The following is a 23,337-nucleotide window of genomic DNA, read 5'->3' as shown; positions in this document are numbered from 1 at the left end:
TCATCCTGTTTGTTTTCTAGATATAAAACACGAAGTTCACATTATTTACATAATAACAGCAGCAACAAAAAGTTATTTTTATATCTTAGAATATCTTTTTCTTCTTCTTCAGAACTCAAAATTCAGCGGCTGAAAATCATAATGTGTTTCAAAATAAAAGCCCTAAAGTTCTTTATCAAACTACATGAAGTTTGTTTGTTTTATTTTTTCAGATCTGAGTTGATCAGTTGGGAGGAGGAGCAGGAGGAGCAGCAGGAGCAGGAGGAGCAGGAGGAGATGATGATGACGATGGTGAGAAGGAAATATGTTTTTTAACTTTTTAAACAACCAGGCTGTCAATCAATCAATCAATCAATCAGTCAGTGTGTGTGTGTGTGTGTGTGTGTGTGTGTGTGTGTGTGTGTGAGTGGGACAGGGAAAGAGAGTCTCTGCTGGTCCCTCGTGTTTTGAAGTGCTTTGCATAATGGTTGTTTTTACGGCGTGGCGGCGTGCAGACGGACTCTGGTGCCAGTCAGGTGGCGAGCTGTAAAAGTGTCCCTCAGGAGACGCTTTGGTTGTCAACAGAGTCAAAAATCTACTGAGACGATTAAAAACATTTACGAGCACCTGCTGCAGCCCGTCCTGTCAAACCTTCATAAACAGAGACAAGCTGAAGACACCAAGCTGTCCACATCAGCCTGGTGTCCCCGCGTCCTCACGGTCCACAGTGTCCACAGTGTCCACAGTGTCCAGACTTTTTCACCTCCCGAGTCAGATCCAGATGACCTGTCTCTTCGTCCCTCTGTGGGACTCTAAATCTAAACATTTCAACACGTCGCTGCTGTGAGTTTGATCCTCCTGCTGCTCTGCAGGTTGTCTCCATGTCTGATCAATAATCTGATCAATAATCTGATCAGTAATCCGATCCTACTGCAGGAGCTGAGTCTGATGACTGCTGGTTCAGCAACACATCAGTCTGAAGCTAAATAAAGAGATTTCTCTGTGATTTAAAAATTCAAATTCAAATTCAAAATGACTTTCTTTATCCCCGAGGGTAGATTCAGTGAGTCTGTTATCTCTGTTAGAATGAGACAGTCTGATGGCTGCAGGAGTGAAGGATATTTTGAATCTCTCCGTCCTGCAACGGAGAGAGAGGAGCTGTCCACTGCTGTTTTTTTTGGTCCATAAAGGTTTTGTTTAGCAGATGATCCAGGTATTTCAAGATGGACTCTCCACCACCTCCTCCAGTGTGATTAAACCTTTATAGTCCAGGAGATTTTGGTTCAAATTTGTCAACTTCCTATGCATTAATTTCTGTCTGTGTTTAGCATCTTTCAGTCTGTCCTTACATCACATGCATGACTCCTTTTTCTCCACACAAACTTGGCTATCAGTCAGATTTTTCTTCTTCTTTCTTTAATTAAGTATTAGTTTAGTATAAAGCTGCCAGGAACCCAAAATACAAACAAAAGACACAGGTTTCTATGGAAATGTACCAATTTGTTTTACTATTTATAAACACAAAAACAGCATAAGAAATAACAAATATTAAAACTATAAAACATTCTTTTTGCATGTAAATTAAAAAATAGTAAGTCATTGTAGAAAGGAGAATTCAAATTTTAAAAATGGTCTAGAAACATAAATGTCACACTGTGTGAAAGCTCCTATGATTGTACTTTTAACTAGCTTTCTCAACTTGTCTACATATGATATATAAATAAAGTTAATACTATAAATAAAACATGTGAAATAGATGGACTCCAGAGTGTTAATGTGAATAAACGGATCTAAAGGAGCTGAAATAACTCCAACATGATGGTGATGTGGAAACAGCCTGAATTGATACCTTGTCAGGTCTGAAGAAGAACAAGAACACTGCTGTTAAAACGATGGTTTTCTGAGTCTGGTGCAGCATTCTGCAGCATCTTCACACTGACTTTGTGTCTGATTTGAGTAGATCTGGATCTGAGTCTCTGAGCCTCGGAGCTGCAGCAGGTCACAGGTTTACAGCCTCGACACCTTCTGCTGGACGCAAAAATATTCTGACACAAACTCAATCTGGACCCCCACTGACCTCTGACCCCGCCTCTCTGGGCCAATAAAATGACACCAGAGAAGGTCAAGTCCAACACACGCACACACACACACACACACACACACACACACACACACACACACACACACACTCACAAAGCTGTTAACTGAGGCTGCTGCTAATAAAGTGTCCTGAGAGCAGGAGACAGGGGGTCAGAGGTCAGAGGTCGTCTCTATATTGTTATTTCTGTCTGTTATTGGAGTCGTTCGTTTCCTCTTTAAGACTTAAATAAAGTTTTATGATTCAAAGAGTCACAGAACGTCAACGTGTTCATCCACAAGTTTAACTTTAAAACATGTGTGTGTGTGTGTGTGTGTGTGTGTGTGTATGTGTGTGTGTGTGGTGTGTGTGTCCTGGCAGGTGGAGGACGGAGACTACGAGTCGTCCGTCTCTCTGGAGAAGCAGGACTCTGATCGTCCAATCAGCCTCAAGGTCAGAGGTCAACACGCATGTGATTGGCTGATATCAGCGATGAGCCAGAACCAGAACCTGAGGTCACAAATCCCTTTCTCATACACTTCTATGCAGTCCGCTGGTGTCATTTACAGTTTTAATCCTGCTGGACACAGAACTGTTTCTGATCAATACTTTGGTGATCAGAAACTTTAAAGAAATAATTTTTATCTGAAACATTCTGGTTTGTAAGAATCAGTGGAAACAAGAACCAGAACCAGGAACCAGAACCAGAACCAGAACCAGAAACCTGTAAATACTACAATACTGAATTAAAAATACTAAATTTTGCTTTTATTTCCTTTTTCTGATCCATCTTCATTATGTATGAAAAAAGTTGACAAAGACGAAAACGAAGGACATTTTCACTATAATTTTAGTTAGTTTTGTAACCACACAATACAGTTTCAGTTAATTATCTTTGTTTTAAACTCTCTCTCCCTTTCCGTTAACTATAATAACCTTGTTCCCTAGCCCCATACGTTAACCCTAACATGAACCTAACTGTAACCTTTAACTACAGTTAAATACTACAGTACTGCAGTAGAGTGTCTTCATGTCTCTCTGTCTTCGTCCTCAGAGGGACAAATCAGGTCGTCTGGTCCTGGAGACTCCTGCTGACCTGCAGAATCTGCTGCTGCTGCGGAGAACCAAGAGAGAACAGAGAGCTGCAGTCAGGAAGCCAGCAGCAGCGCCGCCTGCTGCTAACTGCGTGGTAACACACTCACAATGTAAACTCCTTGAAATCTCACATAATCTGCTATTTTTCCTCTAATTAAAAATGGCAGAATATGTGAGATTTCAAAAGGGTTTGATTTTGAATTATACATCCTGAGGGTGTCCACTGTCCACCTGAAGTGGAATGAGTCTTTGATTATGGATCGTTTCATTTTGATTGCAATTTGAAATTAGATGGAAATACGGCTAAACCGGAAATCTGCTTTTATTTTGAAGGCCGTTCTAACACGTTGGTACTGTAATGTCTAGTAAATATATGCATCACGAAAACAAATTGGGGTTTCCTCCAACCTTAAACCTCTGAAGTCCAGGAGATTTTGGTTCAAATTTGTCAACTTCCTATGCATTCATTTCTGTCTCTGTTTAGCATCTTTCAGTCTGTTCTTACATCACATGCATGGCTCCTTTTTCTCCACACAAACTTGACTATCAGTCAGATTTTTCATTTTATTTTAATTAACAAAGTATAAAGCTGCAAGGAACCGAAAAATACAAACAAACAAACAAAATACAAACAAGAAAAAAATAATAAATAATAAAACTACAAAACAGTATATTTGCATGTAAAGTAAAAATAGTAATAGTTTTCATTGTAGAAAGAAAATTCACATTTTAAAAATGGTCTAGAAACATAAATGGCACACTGTGAAAGCTCCTATGATTGCACTTTCAACCGGCTTTCTCAGCTTGTCTACATATCATATATAAATAAAGTTATTACTGTAAATAAACGTGTATTTTCAATACATAGATAGACTCCAGAGGGTTAAGTTTACCCTCCTCTCGTGTGTATGTGTCCATGTTTGAAATGTAATCAATGAGAAAGTGTGCCTGTGCAGCTGCGTGTTGCATGGAACCGAATTGACCTAATGAAAGAGGTCGCGGTCGCGGGAACCTCGGGGTATTAAAATACTGACCACATGACCACTAAACTGCAAAATATACATTTTCAAAAAACAACATTCAGCCCTATTCTCATACTTGATATCCTGGTCATGTGTTGTGTTTAAAAAAAGAGAAAATAGGACTTTTGTATAATGTATAATGTGATTTTTGAAAAAACAGGTCACTATTCGTTATCCGTGTTTTGATTTCCAAACGGATATGGATTACACAGAAGATTATTCTGATTACAGAACTTCATTTAGGGAAATAACGTAGTTTTAGATATGTGATATTATCTGACATCAGAGTACTACTAATAAAAAGTAGTATTAATATTAAAGTTAAAGTACTAATGATGTGTCAGATTAAAGAACTGCTTCATAATGTTTATGTCTCTCTGGTGTCTTTCAGCCGTATTATGTGGATGAGGACGATTTCTTTAAGGCCTGTGATCACAAACAGCTGCTGGTGATTGACAGGTACCTGTCCACAGGTGGGGACATCAACGCCTGCGACACGGTGAGTCATTTTTTAATCATATCAGAACAGATATCATGTCATGTCATATCTATAAAAGCTGCTGTCTGTTTAGTTTGAGCGAACAGGTCTTCACAGAGCCAGTTCTCAGGGTCACACAGAAGTAGTCACCAAACTGATCCAAGCTGGAGCCGACGTCCACAAAAGAGACAAGGTACAGCTTTAATCCAGTTGGTTTTAATCTGGTGTCAGTTACAGTTTTAACCCTCTAGAGTCCATGAAAACACCTGCACATGACTTCTTCATGACGTAAAGACATAAAAATGAAGCAACATTGAGTCTCTCCATCAGCTTCCCTCTTGAAAGCTTGAAACTCAATACCAGATTTTTTTTGATGATATTCAGCCAAGTAAAACTGGAGATAATGTCAAATATATTTAGTATAAAAATATAGAACTAGATATTATCCTCATTGTACCCGTTACATGTTATATTTGCAACCTGTGTTCATATTTGCAACAAGTTGCAACATTTCTGTGTGTGAAACATACTTTTCAAGATCAGATTTTATATTTTCCTTTGTTACTTTTCGGTTCAAAATTTTGATCCAGTAAGTCAAAGTTAAAATGTAATTATCAGGACATATAGGTGAGGTTGCGCTGAAAAAACTGATACCAACATGGCATGGTAAAGATTTTTTCACAGATTTTTTAATACAGAATAAAAGACATAATAGCCCAAGATTTCAGAGGGTTAATCCAGTGTCAGTCACAGTTTTTAATCCAGTGCGGGTTCTGGTTCTGGTTCTGTCCAGCTGTGGTCCACTTGTGTCCACTCTGCCTGTCGAGGAGGACATCTGTCTGTCCTCAAACTGCTGCTGAACTTCGGAGCAGACATCACTGCCAGAGACAAGGTACCAACATGATGAATACTGACAGCATCAAAGATTAACAACCAAAACTCCTCATTATTAAAAGACTAAACATAATGAAACTATTTAAACTACATGAATTTATTTTACAGTTCCTGCTGAAAAAACAACAAAACATTCGCTTTGTTTCTGAATAAAACACAACAACATATCAATGACCTGTGCTGACTTTAACGATATTTATTAATGTGAAACTGACGTGTGTGTGTGTGTGTGTGCTAGCTGGATAGTACTCCTCTTCATGTCTCTGTGAGGACCGGACACTACGACTGTGTGGAACATCTGATTCACTGTGGAGCTGAAGTCAACACACAGGACAGGGTAGGTCTCTCTCTCTCTCTCTCTCTCTCTCTCACACACACACACACATGTACTCATGTACACACATGTATCTTTGTGAGGGCCCTCATTGGAATAGTGAATTTTTCATTAGTTTTAGTTTTAATTTCGTTGTGAATTTTTGTTTTCAAATTCAGTTAGTTTTTATTAGTTGTAGTTTTTTGTAACTGGGTATTTGTTGGGTGGGAGATTAAAAGTGGTCACAGTAAATTTTGCCTTCATTTCCTTTGTCTGATTCATCTTCATTATGTATGAAAAAAGTTGACAGACAAAAATGAAGGACATTTTCACTATAATTTTAGTTAGTTTTGTAACCACAGGTTAACGGAAATGTTTTTTCAATTCTAGTTTTCGTTATTTCGTTTCCTTTTCATTAACTGTAACCTTTAACCCTAAAATAAAGTGTGAAATCTCAAAAAGCCTTTAAAGAAGTGAGGACCGGAACACACACACACACACACACACACGTGGTTTCTAACAGGTGAGTTGTGTTTCAGGAGGGAGACACTCCACTTCATGACGCTGTTCGGATCAACAGATTTAAAGTCGTGCAGCTGTTGTTGCTGCGAGGAGCCGACACACACATCACCAACCAGGTAGCCCGACCTCTGACCTCTGTCTGTTCAATTCAAAAAGACTTTCTAAGAATATATAAATATTCAATCATAACCTGTCTGTCTGTCTCTCTGCCTGTCTATCTGTCAGGAGGGACGCTGTCCTCTGGACGGGGTGTTGGAGTGGCAGAATGAAACAAAAACTCTCATTGAGCAGAATGACAGGAAGTGATGTCACTGACAGCGTGACAGATCGACCAATCACTGCTTCCAACAGCTGCTTCTTCTTTTTATTTGAATGTGAAAATTTAAACTTTATCTCTTTGCTTTTTCTCAGACAAACTTGATTGAAACAGAACGAGCTGTGATTAGCAGTTTTTCTTGATGCATGTTGTTTCAATTTAATAATAAAGACATACAAAAAATATTTTGGTTTAAATAAAGCCATCAGTCTCAAGACTCATCGATGATCTCAGTGTGAGCAGCAGGGGGCAGTGCTGAGTCATTACAGGGCATTTATCTGCTCTTTGTTTCCACCACCTGCAGCACAGAGGGGATTCAGATCAGAAAGGAAAGTTCAAACCATTGAGTTGTCCTTTATGTATCAGTCGGTCTGCCTCTGGAGGACACACCTGTCTGTCAAAGGTCAGCAAGGGGGACAGCGAGACAAAAAGGACATCTTACTTTGTGACTCAATGTTTTACAGGAAAACAACAAAACAAAAATAATCGTCTGCAGTCTAATCTTTTACTATGTTTATTTCATGTTTCTTCTTTTATTTTGACATTTTAAATCAAACCCAGTGAGTCCAGTTCAGTCTAAAACTAGTCAGTCCAGTTCAGTCTGGACCCAGTGAGTCAGTGACAGTTAAAGCTGATAGATTAACATTTGACAACAGCGAGCAGCGAGCCGTCCTGTTATTGGTCCTCTTCAGACCTCAGGGCAGTCCAGTTTCACCAGTCTAGAAAGGCAGAGAGCCTGCGTGACAAATGGTATAAATCTTATTGTTGCAACAACTTATGAAACATAATTGAGCCTTGAGATGGAGTTCATATCCTCATGTCATAAAGTTATTTACCCTTAAACACATTTTATAACAGAACATGTCTACTCTCAGTGCTGAGCAGCTTTCAGATGATGAACACCATTATTAGACATCTACTGCTGACCTGCTGTCTCCCCCTGAAGACCCCCTGTCCCCCTGAAGACTGCCAGTCCCACTAAAGACTCCATCCCCCTGAAGACCCCCTGTCCCACTAAAGACTCCCAGTCCTCCTAAAGACTCCCAGTCCCACTGAAGACCCCCTGTCCAACTAAAAAAATGTCTATGTGGGGGTTGGAGGGTTAAACAGCTGATGAAAGCGGTGTACATACTGATTAAAGTCTGGACGTGGTTCAGGTCAGCAGGTTGTGGATCAGCTGGGTGAAGTGAAGAACCTCTTCCCTGGTTCTGCTCGACTACTAAGAGGGAAACACAGAGGACAACATGTAGTCCAGCACCAGGACAAAAGTATCTGCTCTGAGAGAATAAGCATTTATGATTGTGGTGAGTGAAACCAGCTGTATTAATCGTGAGATAATGAACCATTTCATGAGTTTTAAACTGTGTGATGAGATTAAAGGTGTTCAGACTGGGGATAATAGATGTAACAGGTGTTACAGACAGACTGGTGGTTGGACCTGGTCTGTTGTGGTCTTACGTGGTGGTGACAGTGTTGCCCAGGTTCCGGATCCGGCCTCTAAGAGATCCATTGCTGGGACTTCTATAGTAGCTGTTCAACTCTGGAGAAGTCAGCGGCTTAAACAGCCGACCTGGAAAATAAAAAAACACTTTATCATGGAAGAGACAGCTTGTGTGTTAATCAGGAGTGTCACAATCTATATTCTATATCACAAATCTATCAAGATGAGCTTTCAATATCAAGACGTGCAGTGACTCTGAGGTAGAAGACGCGCAGTGACTCTGAGGTAGAAGACGCGCAGTGACTCTGAGGTAGAAGACGCACAGTGACTGAGGTAGAAGACGCGCAGTGACTCTGAGGTAGAAGACACGCAGTGACTGAGGTAGAAGACGCGCAGTGACTCTGAGGTAGAAGACGCGCAGTGAATCTGAGGTAGAAGACGCGCAGTGAATCTGAGGTAGAAGACGCGCAGTGAATCTGAGGTAGAAGACGCGCAGTGAATCTGAGGTAGAAGACGCGCAGTGACTCTGAGGTAGAAGACGCGCAGTGACTCTGAGGTAGAAGACGCGCAGTGACTCTGAGGTAGAAGACGCGCAGTGACTCTGAGGTAGAAGACGCGCAGTGACTCTGAGTTAGAAGACGTGCAGTGACTGAGTTAGAAGACGTGCAGTGACTCTGGAGGTAGAAGACGTGCAGTGACTCTGAGGTACAAGACGCACAGTGACTCTGAGGTAGAAGACGTGCATTGACTCTGAGGTAGAAGACGTGCAGCGACTGTGGTAAAAGATGCGCAGTGACTGAGGTAGAAGACGTGCAGTGACTTTGCTGTAGAAGACGTGCAGTGACTGAGGTAGAAGATGCGCAGTGACTCTGGGGTAGAAGACGTGCAGTGACTCTGGAGGTAGAAGACGTGGAATTGTTTCGACCAATGAGAAGATGAGATGTGGTGCAGTTTAATGGTGTTCACTGATAACCCCACCAGGTCCGTCATCCTGGCTGTAGGCCATGGTGGAGGTGGATGGTATTTTAGCTGTCTGGATGGAGAGGACACGTCTCCAGTAGGCTTCAGGGATAGATAACAAGCTGCAAATCACCTGAGACAAAAGTAAACACTGATCAGCGTTATAATTATTATTTTTTTTTAATTGATGCTTCGGTACTTCTACAGAAAGTGTACAGAGAATCATGTTGGCCGTTTGTTCAAGTGAAAAATTCTGTCTAGATGTTATTTACACGGCCATGTTATGTAAACCGGTCTCACAATGATACAATTCTGTTCAGAAAACATCCACAGACATTTAGAGAGATGCAAACCTTTGGCTGCGTGTTTGTGTCTCTCATGATGGTCGTTGGGGACGGCTCGGACATCCCGTGTCCCACGATAGTTGGTCCAAACACTCGGGCTAAATTATTCCCGTCCATCTGACACTGAGGGCTCCGCATCACCCTGAAGAAGAACCGTGAAGAGGTGAGATTTGTTTTCTGACAGAAGACCGAACTGCTGAAGATTCTTACTTGTGTAAGTGAAGCATGAGGAAGGCCAGCGTGTCCCTGTTTGCCTTCGGCAGCTCTGCGATGGCCTGATACATAATGGCAGCACTGTTGTCTTCATCTGCCAGCTCTGAAACACAAACAGTCATGGTTAGACCTGTTCTAACACCACAGAACTGTTCTAACATCCAACACCACAGAACTGTTCTAACACCACAGACCTGTTCTAACATCAAGGACAAGTTCTAACTGCAGGACTGGAGCAGCCTCATACTTCATACCTGAAGCCTCCATGAAGGTTCTGTGCAGTCTGAAGGTGACAAGCGGCTCCTTCAGTTTCCTCAGGAAGTCCTTGAGAACCCCACACAGCACGTGGACATCATAAACTTTACTGAGCATTAGTGGAGTTTTTCCCTGGATGAATCGTTCTCTGAGCTCTTTCACCAGACGCTCCCCACCAGGAACTCTGTACAGACCTCTCTGCAGACAGCAGGACACTCTAATTAACAAACAAAATGAGCTCAAAGAAATATTCTTACACTGTAACAGAAAAATACAATTGTACACCTTCTGAATTCAAATTAATCTCTCTCACCTTACTGAGACTAATTACCTTATTAACTTATCGTTTAACACACAAACTGGACTAAAACAAAATAAAATTCATCAAAACCATTTGTATAAGTCTTCCTCTAGTTTGGTTGAAATAAATCCTGCTGGCTGCCTGCCTCAAACACTGCAGGAGTCTTTAGACAGAGAGAGATGAGGTGGAACTGGACCAGCTCACCTCCTCCAGCCCCCTCCTCTCTATCTCCGCCACACAGTCCACGATCAGCTGAGGAACTCTGGGATGGATCGCTGGAGCAAAACTCTCCAACGTGTTCTGAAGCGGAAAAGATCACAATGACCTTCTGAGATCTGTCACTTACTGCTTTAACAGCTCAGTGTGAAATTTTAATTTTATTGTGAAAGAGGAGAAAGTGAAACATGTTGCTAATAGTCAAATAGTCCAAATGTTGCTAATGTGACGCTATGCTTGTAGGAGCCATATATTGCTTTATTGATTGATTAATTTGTGTTTAATTTGTTTTCCTGTTGCCATGGTTTCGGGTCATGTGAGCACCGTAGTTGACAGCTCAGGTGGGTTAAATCAGGGTGTGCTTCACCTGCACGGGTGAAAGGAGCGGCGAGTGTAGGAAGCCGTAATTTTTGTTGACCGCTTTTGTTATCATTTTGTAATCTGCTTCAATACACAATTAACATCTACAAGTGCGTGTAAAGCCGCTGAGGATCATTAAAACAACTTCAAACTTCTCTGGACTCGGTGTGCTTCCTTGGAGCAGCAGCAGCGCGTCATATAAATCTACAGGACCTATTCTCTGCCTCACAAGCGGCTTTAAGGAACAGGAAAGCCGCAATATTTTGTCAACAAAAAAGGCAACAATTAATGAAAGCGATCGCTTGCAGCGCAGAGGAATCTGCAGGACTCCAGCGCAGCAGTCCCGAAATAAAGTAAGACAAAGCGCCACATCATCTGTCATGGAGGACAGGTAAGCTCACCTGTGCATGTATGTGTGTGGAAAACGGATCCGGATTGCATCAACTTTGAAGTGCCTCTGTTTCGAGAAGTCAAGTAAATGAATGCTGGTCGGATATGCAATGTCTGTGCATTATGTTTGCCCTGCGCTCTGAATGGCTGTCTGCACTTTAATGCTGATATGCGAAGCTTTTTGATGTTACGTGGAGGAACGCTGATGCTGCCTTGTTGAAATGAAATGCCGTGATTTGTTGTGCATTGTGGATGGATTTAAATGTCACGGTTCATTGAAAACTGAATGAAACGTTAAAAAATGAGTCAAATACATGACGCAGCGTTGGGCCCTGACATGGAGTCTGTGAAACAAAGGGAGAGGAAACTCACTGAAAAAGGTTTGCTTAATAAAATGGAAAACCTGCAAAATGAACGCAAACGTGTTGTTGATAAAATCAAAGGTTTAATACCAAAAATGAAAGAGCTCATGAAACAAAGAGAAAATGTGTCTGATGTGAAACAATGTTTTGGGAATTTAAACACACTGTGGGAAAATGCCACAACTTTACACAATGAGCTGTTGCCTCTACTCCCTGAGGATGAACAAATCAAACAAAAGGAATGGTTTTCAAGCATTGTGAATTACAGCGATACATTTCAAAAGGACACTCAAAAATGGATTGTTGAAACTGGAAGGAAAATCTCTCTGGAGCAACAGGATTCAGCAGAAATCCCATTAAACCAAATGCATGAAACAAGTCAAATTGAGGATGAAATCAATCCAAATGATAGTGTTTCAAATGTTGGAAGTGACAAATCATCTCAGTCACAATGCTCTTCATCTGCACGTTTAAAGGCCGAAGCCGAGCTGGCAGCCTTAACCATGAGGCACAAATTATTAAAGGAAAAACATGCTCTGGAAGAAGAGGAACAACGCCTGCGTAAAAGGAGAGAAGAGCTCCAACTAAACACCGAAATTGCTGAAAAAATGGCAAAACTTGAAGTTCTTAAAATACGAAGCACAACAAGTGGAAAACGGACATCAAAGGTCTCAGATGGAATGAAATCATACTTTGAGAAGGCAAAATCTCAGAAGTTACTTAATGTTGAAGCAGATGAATTTATTCCAAAACAAACTGAAATGAAGACAAATCCAAATATAACTTCATATGAACAAAACCAAATGCAATTCCACATGGACCCCCTTTTCAGCACACATGACCCATACAATGGACAACTAGAAGGTAATACAGTGGCTATGGAAACCAAAGATGAAGTTCTTGGCATCATGAGGAAACAAAATGAAATCACAACGTTGCTAATTCAACAGCAAAACCTCTCAGCTCTACCCAAGAGAGAGATCCCTATCTATGACGGTGATCCATTAAAATATCACACGTTCATCAGAGCCTTTGAGAACGGAGTCGAGAGGAACACAAATAACAGCTGTGATCGTTTGTATTTTTTGGAACAACACACAAGGGGACATGCTAAGGAGCTTGTGAGAAGCTGTCAACACATCCATCCAGACCGAGGATATTCAAAGGCCAAAGCTTTATTAAAGGAGCAGTTCGGTAATGAACAAAAGGTCGCCTCCGCTTACATGGATAAGGCCCTGTCATGGCCTCCGATTAAAGCAGAGGATGTGAGGGTTCTGCAGGATTACAGTCTGTTCCTTAGAGGCTGCTGTAACGCCATGGAGGATGTGCAGTATCTTTCAGACATGGATATGCCTTCTAACATGTTGAGCATCATTAAAAAGCTGCCTTACAAACTTAGAGACAAATGGAGGAACCATGCCTGTGAGCTACAGGAACGGCATAAGCGGAGAGCTAAGTTCACAGACATTGCTAACTTCACTGAAAGGCAAGTGAAAATTTTGACAGATCCTGTGTTTGGCAATATACAAGACTCTCAATCAACAAGCATAAATAAAGGAACAAACAAACCCAAGTCACAGCTTCGTCCTGGACACAAGGGGAGCAGCTTTGCTACCACTGTAGGCCCTGTGGAGAACCAATATTACTCTGTAAGGAAAGAAAAGGAAATCAAACAAATGGGAAGGAAAGCATGCATCTGCTGTGGTGGAGGACACACATTAGATGTATGTGTACAGCTGGGAAAATTGGCTCATGAGAAGAAGATAGGCTTCTTAAAGGAAAATGGCATCTGTTTTGGCTGTTTGTGCACAGGGCACATCAGTAAAGATTGCAGAAAAAGGATTTCCTGCTCAAAGTGTAGCCTTAAACATCCCACTGTACTTCATAAGGAACCCATTAAAATTTCTGAGCAGATGGAAAGGAACCCAGAGCTGCATGTTAACAACACAATGGTGTCAAGTGGTCTTACAGGGGCTGGAGATCTGGACTGCAAACTGCCCATAGTTCCGGTTCAGGTTAAATCCAACAAAGGAACCAAAACTGTCATTACTTATGCTTTCTTGGACCAGGGGAGTACTGCAGTGTTTTGCACTGAAAGCTTAATGCACAAGCTACACCTCACAGGGAGGAAGGGACGTATTCTGCTTCGTACCATGGGCCAAGAGAGAGTAGTAGGAAGTAATGTCGTGTCAGGGCTGGAGGTTGCAGCACTGGAGGGGGACAATTTTCTCGAGCTTCCAAGAGTTTACACACAAGATTCCATGCCTGTCAACAGAGGAAATATTCCCACCGAAAAGGACATTGAACGATGGTCACACCTAAAACACATTCGTCTACCTCAGATTGATGCAGGAATTGAGCTACTCATAGGAACCAATGTTCCCAAAGCACTGGAACCACTGGAAGTGGTATGTAGTGTGAATGATGGACCATATGCTATCCGAACCTTGCTAGGCTGGACTGTCAATGGTCCACTGACGGGAAGCAGTGGAGAGACTGTTAATTGGGACCATCCTCAAATAACTGTCAACAGAGTTTCAGTCGTGAACCTGGACGACCTTTGGCAGCAACAATTTAAGAATGATTTCCCTGAAAGCAGTATTGAGGAGCAACAAGGTATGTCAAGGGAGGATCAAAGGTTCTTGGAGTTTGTCAACAACTCAGTGAAACAGGTGGAGGGGCATTACCAGATTGCGTTGCCTTTAAGAAACGGTGACATCAGCATGCCGAACAACAGGAGAGTTGTTGAACAGCGCCTTTGTTATTTGAAGAGGAGGTTTCTGAAGGACTCAGTATTTCATACTGAGTATAAGACCTTTATAAATTACCTCCTGGTTAAAGGCTATGCTGAGAAAGTGCCCGAAGAGGAGCTGGACCGTGGTGATGGTAAAGTATGGTACATACCACATCACGGAGTCTACCATCCCACTAAAAAGAAGATCAGAGTCGTGTTTGATTGTGGAGCAAGATATCAGGGAACATCGCTAAATGCTCAGCTTCTACAGGGCCCTGATCTTACCAGCTCTCTGATTGGAGTGGTGACTCGATTTAGGAAGGAACCAGTTGTCATCATGGCTGACATAGAATCTATGTTCCACCAGGTCCAAGTCCTTCCTGAAGACAGAGACCTCCTCAGGTTCCTCTGGTGGCCAAAGGGAGATATGCAGCTACCACCTGCTGAATATAGGATGAAGGTGCACTTGTTTGGAGCGACATCATCTCCCAGTTGTGCTAACTTTGCCCTCAGAAAGTGTGCAGAGGACCATGGGCATCACTACAGTAAGGAGACAGTGGATAAACTACTGCACTGTTTTTATGTGGATGATTGCCTCGTGTCTGTGGCCACGGAGAAGGAAGCAGTGATGCTTTACAGGAACTTGGTGTCTTTGTGTTCTAAGGGTGGATTTTCTCTCACAAAGTGGTTGACTAACAGGACCGGAGTGCTGGAAGTCATCCCAGAGAATAACAGAGCAAAAGGTATCGAAGGATTGGACATGGAGCTGGACTCACTACCAGTGGAGAGAGTGCTGTGTGTGGAATGGAGCATTAAATCAGACTCCTTCAAATTCAAGATAGTACTTAAGGACAGACCACTTACCAGAAGAGGCATCCTCTCGACTGTCAGCTCCATCTATGATCCCCTTGGAATGCTGAGCCCTGTTGTTCTAACAGCAAAAAGGATCCTGAGAGATCTGTGCAGGAGAGGGATAGGCTGGGATGATACTGTGCCTGACTCAGTGTCTAAAGAATGGTTGGCGTGGCTGCAGCAGCTGCATCTGTTGGAAAGATTTGAGGTCAGCAGATGTATGAAGCCACCAGGCTTTGGACAAGTTACTTCGGCCCAGTTGCATCACTTCTGCGATGCCAGTGAACATGGATATGGAACAGTGACTTACCTGTTGTTAAAGGCCAAGAGTTCAGAAGTTCACAGTGCCTTTGTAATGGGAAAAGCTCGAGTAGCTCCACTGAAATGTGTAACAATCCCCAGGATGGAGCTTATCGCCGCAATTATGGCCAGCCGCATCGACACGCTGTGGAGGAAAGAGCTACAGATGGATCTTTTGGACTCTGTATTCTGGACAGATAGCACATCGGTGCTGAAATACATTAGGAATGAGACTTCACGTTTCAAAGTATTTGTTGCAAACCGGGTGTCACAAATCTTCCAGGTTTCCTGTCCTGCTCAATGGAGGTATGTGGACACCAGCAGCAATCCAGCAGGCATAGCCTCCAGAGGCGTGAAAGTTGAGGTATTCATTGATGATGCTACATGGGTGTCAGGGCCCCACTTTCTCTTGCATTCTGAGGAGGAATGGCCTGTTGCACCTGATGACCTCTATCACCTTTCACTTGGTGACCCTGAAGTCAAAGGAGTGCTTGCAGTGAATTTTGTGCAGGCCAGGGAAGAACCTGTGACTCACCTAATTGAGTACTTTTCCTCTTGGATGAGGCTAAAGAAATCAGTGGCGTGGTTCTTGAGGATTAAAAGTTGGCTCATGTCCTGTGTAAAGAAAAGAAGACAGTTATATCTGACCTTTGCACAGTCTGACATCAACAAGGAACAACATGCATCATCTGTGGAACAGGAAATTAAAGATTTTAAGAGGACAGCGGTGCACTGTAGTCTCACTGTGAAAGATCTGGAACAAGCTGAGCTAGCCATCATCAAGTTCTGTCAGGGAAAGAGATTTCCTGAAGAACTAGCTAGTCTGGCAAAAGGGCAGTCGGTTAAAAGGTCCAGTCACCTTCATAAGCTCTGCCCACAGCTGCAAGATGGAGTCCTGAGAGTTGGAGGAAGGCTCAGTAGATTGTCTATGCCTGTGGAAGAGAAACATCCGATAATTCTGGCAAAAGATCTCCACGTCTCAGAGCTCTTACTTGGACATGTACATCAGGAAGTGGGACATGGTGGCCGTAACCATATGCTGTCTAAGCTAAAAGAGAGATACTGGATAGCTGGTGTGAGCTCAGCCGTTAGGAAGGTGTTATCCAAGTGCATCACCTGTCGCCGCCTGAATGCTCTGCCAGTTCACCAGCAGATGGCAGATTTGCCTCCTGAAAGAATCATCCCAGATGAACCACCATTCACCCGAGTGGGAGTTGACTGCTTTGGCCCATTTGAGGTTAAGAGTAGAAGGAGCATGGTAAAGAGGTACGGTGTTATATTTACTTGCCTCGCTATCAGAGCAGTACATATTGAGGTTGCATCATCATTGGACACCGACTCCTTTATTAATGCACTCAGGCGTTTCATCGCCAGGAGAGGACAAGTTCGGGAGCTACGCTCTGACAATGGAACGAACTTTGTAGGTGCAGAGCGGGAGCTGAAGAAGGCTATGGAACAGTGGAATCAGGTGCAGATCCATGATGTCATGCTGCAAAAGGGAATACAATGGAGCTTTAACCCACCTGCTGGCTCGCATCATGGGGGAGCTTGGGAACGGCTGATCCGGTCTGTGCGAAAGGTTCTCAATTCAACTTTGAGGGTTCAAAGCTTGGATGAAGAAAGCCTTCACACAGTGTTTTGTGAGATCGAAGCCATAATAAACAGCAGACCAATCACCAAAGCCTCCTCAGATCCGAATGATCTGGAAGCATTAACGCCCAACCACCTGCTACTGTTGAAAACCTCACCAACATTGCCACCAGGAGTGTTCCAACCCACAGATGTTTATGCACATAGGAGGTGGAAACAGGTCCAATACATGTCTGATCTGTTTTGGAGGAGATGGATAAAAGAGTATCTTCCTCAACTGCAGGAGCGTCAGAGATGGACAGGAGTGAAGAGGAATCTTGTCGTGGGAGACCTGGTCATCATAATGGACAGCACAGCACCTCGAAATTCTTGGCCTGTGGGACGAGTGATACAGACCTTCCCGGACCGAAGAGGATTAGTTCGTCAGGTGCGGATTAAAACCCGGAGCAGCTGCTTGGACCGGCCCATCACAAAGCTTTGCCTGTTGCAGGAAGCTGAAGCCATTTGAGGTCACTCTGGCTTCAGTTGTGGGTTTTTTTGTGGGTTTTGGACTGTTACTATACCCTTCACTGGATTTTGACTGTTTGACTTTGACCAGTGAGACTATGGACTATGGACATATGATTCAAGAAGAAAGAAGATTCATGTGTGGATTAATTAATGGACATTCATTTTTTGAAACTTTATTGTTGAATCTTTTCCTTATGTTTATGTCTCCTATGTGATGTAATTATTTACATTAATTCAATAATTAGGGGCTGGTGTGTAGGAGCCATATATTGCTTTATTGATTGATTAATTTGTGTTTAATTTGTTTTCCTGTTGCCATGGTTTCGGGTCATGTGAGCACCGTAGTTGACAGCTCAGGTGGGTTAAATCAGGGTGTGCTTCACCTGCACGGGTGAAAGGAGCGGCGAGTGTAGGAAGCCGTAATTTTTGTTGACCGCTTTTGTTATCATTTTGTAATCTGCTTCAATACACAATTAACATCTACAAGTGCGTGTAAAGCCGCTGAGGATCATTAAAACAACTTCAAACTTCTCTGGACTCGGTGTGCTTCCTTGGAGCAGCAGCAGCGCGTCATATAAATCTACAGGACCTATTCTCTGCCTCACAAGCGGCTTTAAGGAACAGGAAAGCCGCAATAATGCTAACATGACAACAGGAACAAATAGGCTTGTTAACGGACTAATAAGATGAGAAGATAATGTCAGCTACAGTACACATACTGAGGTCAAAGCCCAAAATAACTTTTAGGTACCTGTTGAGCTGAACTTCCCGTCAAGGCCGTGGCCGAGCAGCTGTCACTGAGCTTCTGTTTGCACTCTGGGTGAGAAACTGTGCGGCAGTTTCTGCACTTCACCGCCATCTTCCCAAAGCGGATCCTCTTCCCGCACGGCGAACACGTCTCCGGCCGGATCACCTGCAGGGAATCAGATAGATTAGACCTGATGTTACAGTCTGTGATCCTGATGAGAATGAGTTCCACAGGGGTCTGTTCTGGGTCCATTGCAATTCACTTTATACACAAAAACATTATTCTTCCAAAACAGTTTGTTTATATGCAGACGATCCAGTTTTATATTCTGCTGGTAACGTCGAATCTTTAGTGAGTTTTTATGCTTTGAATGATTCCAGTGATATGCTTCCATAAAGTGGGCACTCGTGGGGACACAGAGAACCCATTTTATTCAGATATCTTGAAGTCAGAGAGCCGCTTAGAAAACTACTGTTTCAGTTTTTCCCTTAACAACATTTCACCTAACTTTATTTAACATTATTCAGCTCCTCTCCCACAGGTTGGTGCCAGTGGACTCCTGAGGTCTTCTAGTTCACCACTACAGCCTCTGAGTCGGCTGGCCGTTGGACGGTTAGAGATACTGTGTCCTGTCACATCACTATATACAGAAACCAGAGGAGGTCTGTGGGTTCTTACAGTTTTAGAAAGGAAAACATGTTTGGGGGTTTTCTCAGACGCTCTGCCATGTGGCGGTCTGACAGCGGCGTTCTCCGTCTGCACTTCGGTCTGAGGCTCCGCCACAGTGTCATCACAGGGAAACCACACGGAGGTCTGATCTGAGGAGCACAAAGTTTAAACACAAAGAGAGGGAGACTTTAAAAAGGTTAGTGATGATCTCATTCAGTGATTCTTCCAATCAGCAGCAAATAATCATGATAATACAGTAGATTAAAATAATCGGACCTAAATCCATAATTCATGGGCTGGCAATGGGATGATTCAAGTAAACTGCAGTAAAAATGCATCGTTTTAAATATTTAGACTTTGACTGAATTCAAGGAAACTTCCACAAACCTGTAAACAAATCATACAGTGACTTTATCAGAACTCTTCCCCAATATGAGTGCACGAAAATAAATAATGGACTAATCAAACTAAATCTATGACCACAGAATCCAGAGTCCTGCTGAGCTCCAGCAGAGAGAAATTCACCTCCTCGGACTGAAACAGCACCCTCCTCCATCAGGATCTGAGGGCTCTCAGGGGTCTCCTGTGTGATTCCCAGCACCATGTGGACCTGACCTCCAGTCTCAGGAGTCATCACTGAGGCCTTCACTATCGTCTCCACCTCCTGAGTCACACACACACACTCATCAGCCACCCAAAATGGTTTACTAATCCTTTACATATATATTCAGCTTCCTTTACTAATAAACAAACAAAAAAGAGAAAAGAAAATATCCACATTAAAGTACTTAAAAAAAAAAATCTGTGTGGAAAATGTATAAAATGATTATTCAATCATCAACATTCATTTATCGAAACAATAAATCTCCATGAAAACATTTTATATTCATGTCTTGCATAAATAAAAACAGAATTACATTTTAAATAAATATGAAATGTTTGTTGTGTTCACCTTCTCCACAGTTTTTCTCTCCAGCAGCTCTGAAGACACGTTCCCGCCTCGCCGGAGCTTCCCGGCCGGAGCGCCGGCGACCGGGCCCAGGGACGAGCGCTGCAGAGAGCCAACAGAACGTCACAACAAACCAACGATGAAGAAGATGATGAAGAGCGGGAGACTTACCCTCTTCTCTCTGGCTCGAGACCTCAGAGGTTTAACCACAGTTGTGTCGACATCCTGAAACATTAAACACAAACACCTGTCACCTCTTTTCTGTTCCATGTTCAAACTTCACAGATAAAAACAGGTTTAACTCATAGGTCAGTGATAATATTACTGGTCCGGATGATAAAACAACCTACTTTGTATGATCTGAGACTTCAACAGATATGTTTGTCCGTGTGTAGAACTGGTTTTCTAATCATCTGACTGGGAGAGACCTTTCACAGAACTGACAGGTGTTCCTCAAGGCTGTATCTTGGGACATATTTTATTTTTCATTTATATTAAAGAATAAATCCAGCAGAGATAAACCTCTATGCAAATGATACTGTTATTTGTACTGTGGTCTTCACAGATTTCAAGTTACTGATACCTGACTGACTCTAGCTGTTGTTGTGTTTCAGATTATTTCTTGTCATGTGTTCGTCCTCGTCCCAATTTTATATGAAGCTTTATATGAAATCCCATTTGAACAGTTAAAAGGTTGATGATCTTACCACGTCGTCGTCTGTCCGGTCGTAGCTGATGTCAGAGTGGGACAGGAAAGATGACTCGTCGATCACACACAGCCTGAAGAGAAACATTTACATTCATATATTTCAGATCTGACCGAGTTGTGTCGGTTCAGTTTGAGGGTGACAACAGTGAAAGTGACTTTATTTAATCGTTGCCGCGACTCGAGTCTCACCTCTTGCTGCTGCGGTGCAGAGTGACGTTTGACCCTTTGTGTTCAAACGTCGCCAGAAGAGATTTCTGCTCGTCGTTCAAACAGGCGCTGGATTTACTGTCATGGACCAGAATATCACACATGAGCTGCATCTGCCTCTGCTGCCTCAGACAGGAGGAGAAGAAGAGATGAAGGTCAGATAGCACCACTACACTACATAACCGATACTGTATTATTATTATCATTATTATTATTATTATTGACCACATATGCAATGAGTGGACTTTTGGTTCACTTGTATATGTCAAACTGACTTGAATGGAAGACGCAGAGGAGAGAAGATCTGTAAGGACAGAAGGTCTGTAAGGACAGAAGATCTGTAAGGACAGAAGGTCTGCTAGCAGGCCACAGACCTCACTTCTCTCACCAGGTACTGGTAGTCTCCTTCGACCTTGTAGCGTTTCTTCATCTCCACGTCCAGCTGGTTACGGGCGTGTTTCAGTTTGACCTCCAGAGCAGCTTTGGCCACATCAGACTTCACCAGCAGCTCTTTGTATTTCTTCAGCTCCAGCTCAGACAGCAGCCAGCGCTTCCTCACCGTCTCAAAGTTCTTCAGCACCTCCACAAACTCTGAGGACAGATGGACAGAAGTCACATCTACAGACAGACTACAGACAGACTACAGGCAGACAGACTACAGACAGACTAAGGACAGACTACAGGCAGACTACAGACAGCCTACAGGATACAGGCAGACTACACGTAGGCTATAGACTACAGGCAGTCTACAGGTGGACAAAAGGCAGACTACAGACCACAGGCAGACTACAGACAGACTAAAGGCAGACTGAAGACTACAGGCAGACTATAGACAGGCTACAGGTAGACTAGAGACTACAGAAAGACTACAGGTAGTATACAGGTAGACTACAGGTAGACTAGAGACTACAGAAAGACTACAGGTAGACTACAGGCAGACTACAGACTAAAGGCAGACTACAGACAGACTACAGGCAGACTACAGGGTCAGTGTAGACAGTTTCTGATTCGGTCCTCAGTTTGATAACTGTCAAGTTCTGTCTTGGCACTTGGAAAAGCTCATCCAATAAAATAAATAAAACTAAACAACACAGAATCGTCCAACAACACTTTGTGCTCAGTTGTTCTTGACTGGAATGAAAGTGGAGCTCCATGTTTACAGACATCACTTGTCTCTGCTGTAAATAATCTGTAAATAATCTGATTCGTGCTGGTGTCTCACCTCGCTCGCTGTTCACCATGGCGTCCTCCATGGAGATCCTCTGCAGACACAGAGCCAGCAGCTCCTCCACGATGAGCCGGGACTCCCCCATCACCCACCAGCTGCACCACGCTCTTATTTTGGTTGTCTCATCCAGACTTCCTGCACAGTTCCTGTCACAAAGTTACAACAACTGAATTTACAACTTACAGAAACTAATGAAAAACAGAATGTGATCTTTTACTAATCATTCTAGACCCCAGGTCAAGAACTGAGGTCCAGATCCACCCTATAGGTCCAGGTCCAGACCTGTCCCCCTTTGAGACCCGGACTGTGGAGACTGTGAAGTCTCTTAAAAGACTTGAACAGTTTATATTTCCAATAAACTATTATCTTTATCAGTTTAAATATGTTGTGGTTGTCCAGTTTTATAGTGAAAACAAATCAGAAATGATTCTTTTAGTTTTATACTTTTATTCACCGCAGCGTGCCAACAGATTTTATTAAAAAACGTTTCTAGAAATGAAACATGTTTTTATTGTTTGTTTACTTCGAGTTTGAGGCCTGAAATCCAACTTTAAAAGTCATGAAATTATCTGAACACATTAATTAAACTCATCATGTGTTCTGATACACACAAACAAACAAACAAATCTGAAATTTGAGCGTCATCAGATTATTGATTTGACAGATTTCACATCCTCAACCGGATTAAAATGCGCCGCAGACAGCTGATGGATGGATAAATGAATGAATGAATAAAGCAAAGTCACTGAGTGAATAAACGGACGGCTGGATGGATGAATAAATGGATGGATAAAGTGAAAGAGTGAATGTGACTCACCTGCTGCAGCTCGGACTCTCTTCACCTGCAGCTTCACTCACTTGTCTCGTGTCTGTGACCACGCGACCTCACCTGCTTCTCCAATTGGTGCTGACGTCATCGGCGTAGCTATTTCGTCACGTGTTTTTTTAAACCAATAGATTGGTTAATGGAGATTTTAAAAAAGAAATAAAGGTTTTTATTGTATTAATCAAAAAACCATTTTCAACTAAATATTTTCTCTTCTTGGTGACTTTAAACTTTTTACACAACTTTCTCATAAAATGAACAGTTAATTTATGTTTATAAAATCCTTAAAAACAATGCAACACTGAATATATTTAAAATACATTTTCCAAATAAAAAATAATTACTGACTCACTTCCTGTTTAACCTGAAGACATTATTTTATTGGAGAAATATCTGAAGTGTGACTTCCTGCAGCGCCACCAAGAGCTTCACATGTTAGTTTTCACTGAAACATGTCAGCAGCTATTATGGGATGGA

General features: G+C 42.5%; 2 protein-coding genes across 6 annotated transcripts; one reads left to right on the top strand and one right to left on the bottom strand.

Annotated features, from left to right (window-relative positions):
• The first annotated feature begins 282 nt into the window (after positions 1-282).
• LOC131959912 (ankyrin repeat domain-containing protein 1-like) lies at positions 283-6,889 on the top strand. Its single transcript, XM_059325133.1, has 10 exons — positions 283-291; positions 565-783; positions 2,438-2,509; positions 3,111-3,245; positions 4,565-4,672; positions 4,746-4,844; positions 5,445-5,543; positions 5,784-5,882; positions 6,398-6,496; positions 6,606-6,889. Exons 1-10 carry the CDS (start codon positions 283-285, stop codon positions 6,684-6,686), a joined length of 1,020 nt encoding a protein of 339 aa, XP_059181116.1. The 3' UTR covers positions 6,687-6,889.
• On the bottom strand, positions 6,737-22,162 carry si:ch1073-416j23.1 (rac GTPase-activating protein 1). 5 transcript variants are annotated; one of them, XM_059325254.1, is made up of 17 exons: positions 22,029-22,162; positions 21,195-21,397; positions 20,789-20,928; positions 20,598-20,670; positions 20,062-20,115; positions 19,894-19,992; positions 19,467-19,605; positions 18,951-19,090; positions 18,276-18,437; positions 10,415-10,510; positions 9,909-10,107; positions 9,652-9,757; positions 9,451-9,583; positions 9,116-9,230; positions 8,155-8,266; positions 7,829-7,915; positions 6,737-6,994 (listed from the first exon to the last, which is right to left on the bottom strand). In XM_059325254.1, exons 1-16 carry the CDS (start codon positions 22,117-22,119, stop codon positions 7,870-7,872), a joined length of 1,908 nt encoding a protein of 635 aa, XP_059181237.1. In that variant the 5' UTR covers positions 22,120-22,162; the 3' UTR covers positions 6,737-6,994; positions 7,829-7,869. The 5 variants fall into 5 exon arrangements, 4 of the variants coding, with proteins under 4 accessions (XP_059181237.1, XP_059181236.1, XP_059181234.1 ...); XM_059325253.1 differs by lacking the exon at positions 6,737-6,994 and adding an exon at positions 7,195-7,415 and having other exon boundaries at positions 7,825-7,915; XM_059325251.1 differs by lacking the exon at positions 6,737-6,994 and adding an exon at positions 7,195-7,432.
• Between the last annotated feature and the right edge of the window lie 1,175 nt (positions 22,163-23,337).

Source organism: Centropristis striata, chromosome 21 (genome assembly GCF_030273125.1).
Source record: "Centropristis striata isolate RG_2023a ecotype Rhode Island chromosome 21, C.striata_1.0, whole genome shotgun sequence".
In the NCBI taxonomy this organism is placed as follows: Eukaryota; Metazoa; Chordata; class Actinopteri; order Perciformes; family Serranidae; genus Centropristis; species Centropristis striata.
This window is presented reverse-complemented; position numbering and strand designations above follow the sequence as displayed.

Bases quoted from the DNA above. Each gene is read 5' to 3' on its own strand.
- LOC131959912 (XM_059325133.1), top strand. The intron at 784-2,437 runs GTGGGACTCTAA...GTGTCCTGGCAG, and splicing joins ACCTGTCTCTTCGTCCCTCT to GTGGAGGACGGAGACTACGA. The intron at 4,845-5,444 runs GTACAGCTTTAA...GGTTCTGTCCAG, and splicing joins ACGTCCACAAAAGAGACAAG to CTGTGGTCCACTTGTGTCCA.
- si:ch1073-416j23.1 (XM_059325254.1), bottom strand. From the start codon at position 22,119: ATGGGGGAGTCCCGGCTCATCGTGGAGGAGCTGCTGGCTCTGTGTCTG. The intron at 9,758-9,908 runs GTATGAAGTATG...TTTGTGTTTCAG, and splicing joins AACCTTCATGGAGGCTTCAG to AGCTGGCAGATGAAGACAAC. The intron at 9,231-9,450 runs GTTTGCATCTCT...CTTTTGTCTCAG, and splicing joins ACACAAACACGCAGCCAAAG to GTGATTTGCAGCTTGTTATC.